The 8,940-nt window shown below is 36.4% G+C and overlaps 1 protein-coding gene across 1 annotated transcript; it reads right to left on the bottom strand.

Moving 5' to 3' along the window:
- Positions 1–1,091: 1,091 nt before the first annotated feature.
- Positions 1,092–3,781, bottom strand: ppp1r3ca (protein phosphatase 1, regulatory subunit 3Ca). Its single transcript, XM_058749333.1, has 2 exons — positions 3,603–3,781; positions 1,092–3,114 (listed from the first exon to the last, which is right to left on the bottom strand). The coding sequence occupies exons 1-2, from the start codon at positions 3,614–3,616 to the stop codon at positions 2,157–2,159; spliced, it is 972 nt and encodes a 323-aa protein (XP_058605316.1). The 5' UTR covers positions 3,617–3,781; the 3' UTR covers positions 1,092–2,156.
- Positions 3,782–8,940: the final 5,159 nt, after the last annotated feature.

Below are 8,940 nucleotides of genomic sequence, written 5' to 3'. Positions count from 1 at the left end.
ACATATTTTTCTTAAATATATACATGCATGTGTTTGTATTTATATATACATTATAAATATACACAGTATACACACATATATTATGTAAAAAAATTTATTTTGGATGCGATTAATCGTTTGAAAGCACTATTTCTATTACAGCAACTTTGGGAGTGACTGTAAATTTGACATTGTTTGTTTTTCTGACTGCTGTTATCAATCTCTCTCTATTTTTCTTTAGCCCAATTTAATTGCTCTATATTTTCCTTGTATCGTTCTTATCTAATACAGTGCTACCTTTAGGTTTTCTTTATATTTATAACTGGCTATTTAGGGTTTTCACAGTGTGTACACTGCAACTGACACTGGAGTAACCTGAAAGAACCTCTACTATCAACATGATGTTCCTCTCTGTTCACTGGTTTAATAAATGGTGATCAGCCAAAATACGCTTGGCATGTGGGTTGGTATTTTTGAACAGTGTGTTCAGTCCATGATCAGGCAGAGGGTGTTCATATCCAGGGTTATCAGAGGTCTGGTGTCTAAATCTGCTTCCCTTTTCTCTGAGTTAAAGAGTTGTTTCATATATGTGTGTGAGTGCTTTTAAAATTTTCAGAAAAGTAGGAAAGTGCAAAATGTAGCTCTCTACATTCTCTGCATTCCTCATTGAGTGGAGAAGACCATGAGCTAACATTGAACCTCTGGCTGCTTCAAATGAAACTACTTACTATAATTTTAAAGAGACCTTTATATGCAGATAAAAGCAATTCATAAGCCTTGATTTATATGGATATATTCATAAAGCCCAGGTGTCAGGCTACTGCAACAACTTGACCAACCTTTTCTCCTCAGAAATCTGCATTATTATTCTCATTTTTTCAGGTGCTTGAGAGTTTAACTTTACAACTTTAGTCAACGTAGCACTCAATTTGCTAATAACTCAGTTCTCAATATCACTTGTGTTCTGTCCTATAATGCTTTTTATGAGACCTGCTTAATTGCCACCAAAACCATTTTGTTATCACTTTGGCAAGTAAGTATGAAGTCTACACTGGTCAGATCAGAGATAGTCTCACTTATTCTGACAGTTACAGTTATTGAGAAACACAATCTGAAAATGTGAATTTTATTTATTTCAGAAAAATCACACCAAATACTCATTTACCAAGACATCCATTCTTTCTTTAATAAAATACAGCCATTCTTATCTTCATGACATCACAACCAATTCCACTCATATTCACTGAATTGCACTTAAAACAAAAAAGTTACCCAACAAAAGACACTACTTTACAATGACATTTGCGGAGCAGATCCTAATGCACAGAAACCATTATCAGGCCATTTGTTTAGTTTATTGCATTCAGTTGCATTACATTTCTAACACATTAACTCAAAAATGAATAAAAAAAGAGACACCTAAACGTACGTGCATCTTGCAGATAAAAAGCTTGATAAACAAAATTATCAAAACCAAAATTATTTCAAGGCTGATTTATTCATGCAGTACATATTAAATGTGATAAATATAAATATTCTTTAGATTTTTCCTTCTGAAAGTTTGTAACCAGTAAAGGTTACCCCTTCAATATGAAGGACAATCTCACTGGTTGCATACCAACTGTTCATCTCTTCCATAATATAATCTTCAACAGGAAATCTGCTGAAAATTGGCTAGTGAGACAGATATATCCTCTTCAAATTATCAGACTTAATTTTCACTTGGTATCATTTTTTAAAGTGCACAGCCTGCAGATACTGTGGAACACAATGGCAGCAGTATAACACACTTAAGACAAAGGCACATTTTAAGCAATGCACTGACAAAGATGTTACATAGTGTTTACTCCAGACCCCCTAGTGGTCTAGCTCTTCAGGAAAGGGGTCATCACACACTTCTTTTACTTAAAAGAATAAAACATTCTGTATTGCATGGAAGCAACATGTTCCATCTAAAAGAAACAAGGTTCACTTTATGTGACCATTTCAATCAGCCTCCGTTCCCTCTTTAATCGGCTATTAGACAGCTGATCTAGGTCTGCTTGTAAAGTAATCAGCAGGTAAATCATATTAAGAGCACTTAAGAGAATGTTAATCTTCTTCTGGTGTCATACCGAGACATATATTGGTGCTAAAACCTTTCAACACATTTGGATAGTTGATTATGTGAGCTCATGTCACCAATAGGGGCCACTGGTTGCAATGTGCCCCCAACTCTGCCAGTTTGGGAAAATGCCATTGGATTGGAGCGGACTTTTATATTTATAAACCTCCTTGTCCTGTGTTTTCCTGCCTAACTTCTTGGATTCATTTGGTTTCTTTCCCTGGTTTGAGGAATTCCATGTATTGTTTTGTTGCCAAGACGTTGAAACCAGTCCATAGTTTCTGCCGTCATTGTTGTCCCAGTAGGTCTGCTCTCCAGTTCTGTAGCTAATGCAAAATTCAACCTTATTCTGAGGGGGCACATACCCAGGCAGTTCAATGGCAAATGAGAATGAGTCTGTATCCTGACAACCATAAACATTATTCATAAATGTGCATTCCACATCCTGGAAGCTCTTCCAGGTGTCGAAAGTGATTCGCACATGAACCGACTTCTCATAGGCCATGTTACGCACTTTGATGGTGCCGGTGAGGGCCCGTTCTTGTACAGTACAGTTCTCCAAACAAACCAAGTTCTTCAGCAACCGACTGCGGAAATCTAGGTAGTCTGCCGCTGGCTGTGGAAAGTTTAGAATTCTGCTCTGGACCGAATTTATATGGAGAGTTGCTGTGACGTTCTCTAGGTCTTCCAGGTCAAACTGCAGTTCGGATGTAACGGTTTCTCGGTTTTCAAAAGTTGAGAAGACATGCACTGCGGTTAATGACATACCCTTTGAGTCAGCAAACACAACCTTCTTCTTGGCCTTGGATTTTGGGGTCTGCCAGTCCAGACGAGGGGGCTCCAGGTGGGCTCTGGAGCTCAAGCAGGGCCGCAGGGGTTTGTAGCAGGTGTTGATCAGGTTGTGTGTCCTGTAGTCTTCATAAGAGCTCAGGAAGCTACACAGTGGGGGAGAATGGGTAATGTACAGTTGCACAGCCACGTCCATGGGCATAACTGGACCCGGCATTGGGGGACTGAGGAGGTGAAGAACTCTAAACACATACAAACAAAAGACAACCCAGATGTGTGAGTACAATGTTTTTAAAATGTTAAAATAACAAATGATTGTGACAGCGGTCCTTGAACCCCCCACAGGAAGTCAAAACAAAAGGTTGTAGGGCTCTTAAAATTATTTAGATTTTACTCGTAAATATATGTATCTATAATTTGATTTTACATGTAAATTATGTGCTTAACAAACATTTCAGTAACCACAAAAGCTATAGTAAAAATCGCGTTGCGTTGCAGGTAAATCGTTGTTTGAACACTTTTTGTAAGGATGATTCTTGACAAAATATATTATTATAATTAAATTATAATTTAAATAATTTAAAAACTACATTATAAAATACATCACAAAAGGTTTTTTTTTTTTTGTTTCTAAAAATATTTAAGATAGTCGACATGTCGCTAACTGTACCAGAAGCACCAGAAAACACTTTGCATTTTTAAAACTTACTGGTTTAAATCACGTTCTTACCTTGTGGAACTCATGGAGAAAGTGCTTCAGTTTGAAGTGGCCTCTAGATCAAAGCACATTGCAGGAAAGACAGGATTTATAAGCAATTCCAGAGCGCTGAATTTAAAGTAAAACTCGTTATTTCAAGGGTTCACCCCCAGAACCGTAGCGTGCTCTGTGCTCTGTGCTCTGCCGACACACCCACTCCACGCTGTTCTCACTGCGAGTCCTTTAATAAAGCCTAGCGTCGCTTATTTGCATATTCCACTCCCCAGCCAATAACCGAGCCTCACATTTTTGGGTTGACCAATCATCACTGGAATAGATTTATTACAGTGGACTCCTGTCGGTGCAAATTATATCGCACTCGCCTGTGAATATCTACTCAATTATCGTGGTTTTGTTAAACTGACATCCTCTTGGGTGTAGTAATGGTTGTAGTTCATATTCTCTTTTATTTCAAGACTTGTAAATGGTAGGCTTTCTTTCATTCAGCTGGAGGTAACGCAGCTGGGTAATCTTTAATCTATTGAGCGTGCTTCTTTGCCCTATGAATGTAGGTCATGGCGGGTAAAGTTAATCTTTATTTTCTGAAGGTTAATTGTAATAAACCATGAATCTAAATTTAGCACTGACACTAACAACTTATACAAATGTATATAACACTACCATGATTTAAGACCCAACAGTGTCTGGTGTGTTTATCATGGTCCAAAGGTTCAAATGGCTGTTTGACCCCGACTGTGGCGCATGATAGAATCATCTGGTTTACAAGCAACTTCAGGCCATCGAAACCATGTCAAAGTCCTTAATGCAAAACAATACTAATTATAAAACTGACATTAATCTCTCTCTCTCAGTCAGATCTTCCCTATTTCTCTCATAGTTTCGTGATTTTATTACCATTTAGTGATCATTATTTGATTAACGATTAACACTCTCATTGATGTGCATGGCCAGATGTTCACCTCAGTGATCGACACCTTAGCACCTTTCTTATTGATGTGCAAATGTTGAAGCTGTTTCGACTGTATGCGTTGGTGAAGGTGATTAGAGGTTCAGCCCAATGGGGCACGAAAACTAGAAAAGGGTCAAAACGTGCATAAGACTTCTCCTTCTCTATCTAAGACCATGGGTTTGGCGATGTTATGGGAAAATATGAGATAGGAGGAGAAATTATATTCTCTCGGTAAAGCTTCGCTTTCCCCCCGAGAAACTTTGCGTTCGCATGCAAAACTTTTGCGTTTCACCCAAAAACGTTTCATTTGCTAGCAAAACGTTTCATTTTAACACAAAAACGCAAGTCGCTGGCAAACGCAAGTCTCTCGAGTGAGCGCAAATGTTTTGCGAAATAACGCAAAAGCTTTGAAATGTGTTTTTTTTTAAATTATTTCTTTTTTACTCCCGATTCATGTCACCATGTTCCTATAGCTATAATTTATAATAACACTGGTATGAAATGTATAGGGAGACCGGGGGCAATTATAACTTTATTTATTTATTTTATTTTTTTACATTTTCCTTCATAACTCACAGACTAGCCTACTTGAAATACACTAGTCATCTTTTGACACAAGAAACAAATATACGTGCACTAATTAATAATACAATTTCACTAATACTTTCACTAATAAGGGCAAGACTATAATATTAAATGCAAGAAGTCAGAGTGTTACAGTTGCCCCCTTGGGCAGTGTTTGGGTGCGATTGTAACACTGAAAAATATGTCATATCTCAAATAAAACCACTTTACTGCTGTAGTATCTAATATGTCACTCGTTTTTTTTTTTTTTTTTTGTACATGGTTCAAATTATTTTAGATTTCAGACATCATATGCATTCAAAAAGCAAAAGTCTATTTCTTCTATTTTTTGAGGAAGACAACAATTCTAGTGGTAACTACATTTTAATTATTTAAATATATATTTTACTCAAATACATTAATCAGCTGATGAGTCAAGAACAGTCTTTAACCAAATTTTAATGAAGTGGTACAATATAGATATATTGACAGAACAACCCAATGAGATCAAATGGAGATAATATTCATTTTATTTTTAAAAAATGTTTTATGTTTTAAATATTTTCATTTTCTAACAGAAAAGTATGTCAACAAAGACAAACAAGGTGCTTACAATGGGCCATGTGGCTTGGGGGCAATTGTAACATTGAGTTACAATTGCCCCCAAGCCACATGTATCCAACAAAATACTGATTTTGTGGTAAATGTCTACTGAGGTGAAATGATCATGCTCCTTTTCCACAGACAGAGAGAGAATCCTACTGAACGTGTGCAGAATAGATTAAGTGTCATCACTCTAGCTTGTTTCTGATTGGAGGAATTGAGTGTGTTACAATTGCCCCTAATTAGGTTACTAGTTTAATGGACAAAGGTAGCCTACACTGTAAAAAGTGATGTTTACTTAACTTAAAAAAATTGAGGAAACCCGTTGCCTTAAAATTTTTAAGTAAATGATAATTAAAAAAATAGATGTACTTTAAAATTATGTACTTAATCATTTTAAGGCAATGGGTTTCCTCAATTTTTTTTAAGTTAAGTCAACTTATCACTTTTTACAGTGTATATGGTGGTCTATCATTATCTCTCCTACACTGTAAAAAGTGAAAGTTGACTTAACTTAAAAAGGAAACCCGTTGCCTTAAAATTATTAAGTACATAATAATACATTTAAAAAAAGTTAAGTGAACTTGACAATTCAATTAACTTATTTTTTTAATTATTTACTTAAAATTTTAAAGGCAACGGGTTTCCTCAATTTTTTTCAAGTTAAGTCAACTTATCACTTTTTACTGTGTACAGTACATCAACACTACTTGACCGCAAAATGCATTTAATTACACAGTTATACTTAAATAGAGATATTTTCGGGGCATTTGTGGTAGAATAACATCTGCAAGGATTTTGACTGACCTCATCCAAAAACATTGTTGCACATCTGTAGCATAAGAATACAATTAGGCTATAGCTTTACAATTGCATAATAAGCTCTTAGTCATGCTCATGCTGCCAAACCCCACTATGGCACACAAGCCTGAAATAAAATGAGTGCTTGGCTGTGTCAGAAAACTTCAATGTCTTTTTGGTGCAAATGTTACCAATTGGGAATATACAATGGTGGAGAGAGACATCTAGTGGACACTATAAAGAAAATATTCATTTTAAATTCCTAAATCGAATCTTAAATATAATGGACACCTGCCTTTCATACTTTTTCTGGGCTGTCATGTCCAGCAACACTTTTAGACAGACAGATAATGATGATGATAGATAGATAGATAGATGGATAGATAGATAGATCTTTACAGAAGGAGAACAGTGGTGTAATATAAAACAGTGTGGTAAGTCACATATATGCATTTCAACACCCTCAAGTACAGACAGACTATTTCACGGGACTGTCTTGTGTCAGCCAGATTTACAAACACATGACACAGTTCAGCCAATCAGTAAGCCAGATGTTCTCCTGACTACCTACAGTAGGTTTGGGTCAATGCACCACACCAACCAACTGTCTAAAAAAAGCCTGGCATAGAGGGTTATTTGACATGTTGCAACTTCACAAACTTTTAGAAAGAGACAAATGTAAATCATGTGTCATGAATAGCTTTGGCACACATCTACTGACCACTGAAGGCAAGTTCAGGAGTTATAATGTTTTACTGGTGTAAACATCTTCTTTTATTTTGGGGCCACAGTGAAAGATTTTTACAGAACAAATAATAGCCCAGACCTGACCCAAACCCACAGAAAATGATCCACAATGAATACTTAAATACTTACTATTATTTTATAATCATCCATATTTCATTTTTTGTATTTTATATTTAGTTATTTCATAGTTCTTGTATTTATTTAATAATTTAATTATTAATTATATAATTACATCCTATTTAAATATGTTTTGTTTTTCAATAAATTAAGTGAAGAGTTTTTCTTTTGTTTGTTTTTTTTTCCTTTTAAAAAGCGAATTCTGTAAAATACAATATCTCCCTTTGTATTGAACTTTGAGCGATGTAACTTTGCAGATGTTGTTTATGCTCAAACAGTAACATTACACAATAACTAAAGTTGAAAAGGTGAAATCAATAATCAATGATCCCTTTAAAATATTGTTAACTTGCAATAGCCAGCCAACAGGTCCACTGTCCCAGTACAGCACTGCAGGCCTGTCTTGAAGATCTGCATTCAAATCTCTCATCCAGCAGCAGGCGCTGTTGTACTGATCCGAGCTCACAGGCATTGAATCAGACTCAATGACCAGCCCTTCTGTACAAATATGTGTGTTGCAGTTGTTAGAGTGTACAGATTGCCAATACATTACTGTAAGACCTGGGGTTGGCTGCTTAATCTGTTTCCATAAATCATCTTTAAAAATAACCTTGCTGCTTCCTCTAATGAAGCAATTTGTTGATGTGTGCCAAGATGCCGACTGACACAAGATGCAGAGCGTGCAAAAAAACTTTCACGTTTTAATCTTTGTAAAGTTTTTTCCCTGCTTTTTTAAAGCTGAACTCCATGAGGCAGCAGAAATTCTGATACCGTGAACAAATTAATGCTTCACAAACAGTCACTGGTGTCTTATTATTTTCTTATTGGCCAAATAACCCATGAGCCCTGTGTTTCCACATGGCACAGCTTCCAACCTCTCCTATGTCAGAACTAATTTTTTGTCTTGTATCACTCATTGCAGTTTTCCATTGGATAAGGCTCAAGAGAGTGAATGTGGCATAAGGCCAGGTTAGAGAATAGAACATTGCAAGGGTGTCCGAATGGGTCACTTCTCCACTTTGTACAAAACTGTTCCGATGTGGGAAGCGTCTTGAGCCCCTTTGTGTGATTCTTGGGGGTCCCAATTGGGTTTTGGGGAGGCTGGTGTTGTTTCCCTGTAGATCGGGATGGGAAAGGGGGCCTTAAATGGGGCATCTGGCTGAATGCCTGTTTTAAACACTTGATTTATGTGCACAGACTAAGAGCCAGTCTGTTTAGTAAGTGATGTGTCTGTGTAAGAAAGAGTGTGAGAGAATGTGTGTGTGTGTGTGTGTGTGTGTTTGATAGATTGGGCTGAAGATGTGCTGCTCATTGAGATTCTGCCTCCAAACACAGCGTGTAATGGACAATATTCATTGTCTGTTACAACCACTTAAGTATCTGATAATATTCGAAAACATTGTGATTTTACTAAGCATTTCAGATCCCTTTCATATAAATTTGAGTGAAATGAATAAAGTGCTGAGAGCATAATTTATGCAAAATATTAGGTAACTCAAAACAAGTCAGTAGGCTATGTATATTTTCTCATTTGGAAGTAAATGGTCAGGTTTCTGAGATGATAGGCAT

This window comes from Onychostoma macrolepis, chromosome 17 (genome assembly GCF_012432095.1).
Source record: "Onychostoma macrolepis isolate SWU-2019 chromosome 17, ASM1243209v1, whole genome shotgun sequence".
NCBI classification, from domain to species: Eukaryota; Metazoa; Chordata; class Actinopteri; order Cypriniformes; family Cyprinidae; genus Onychostoma; species Onychostoma macrolepis.
The sequence above is the reverse complement of the archived record's forward strand: the minus strand, read 5'-3'. Positions and strand labels throughout refer to the sequence as shown.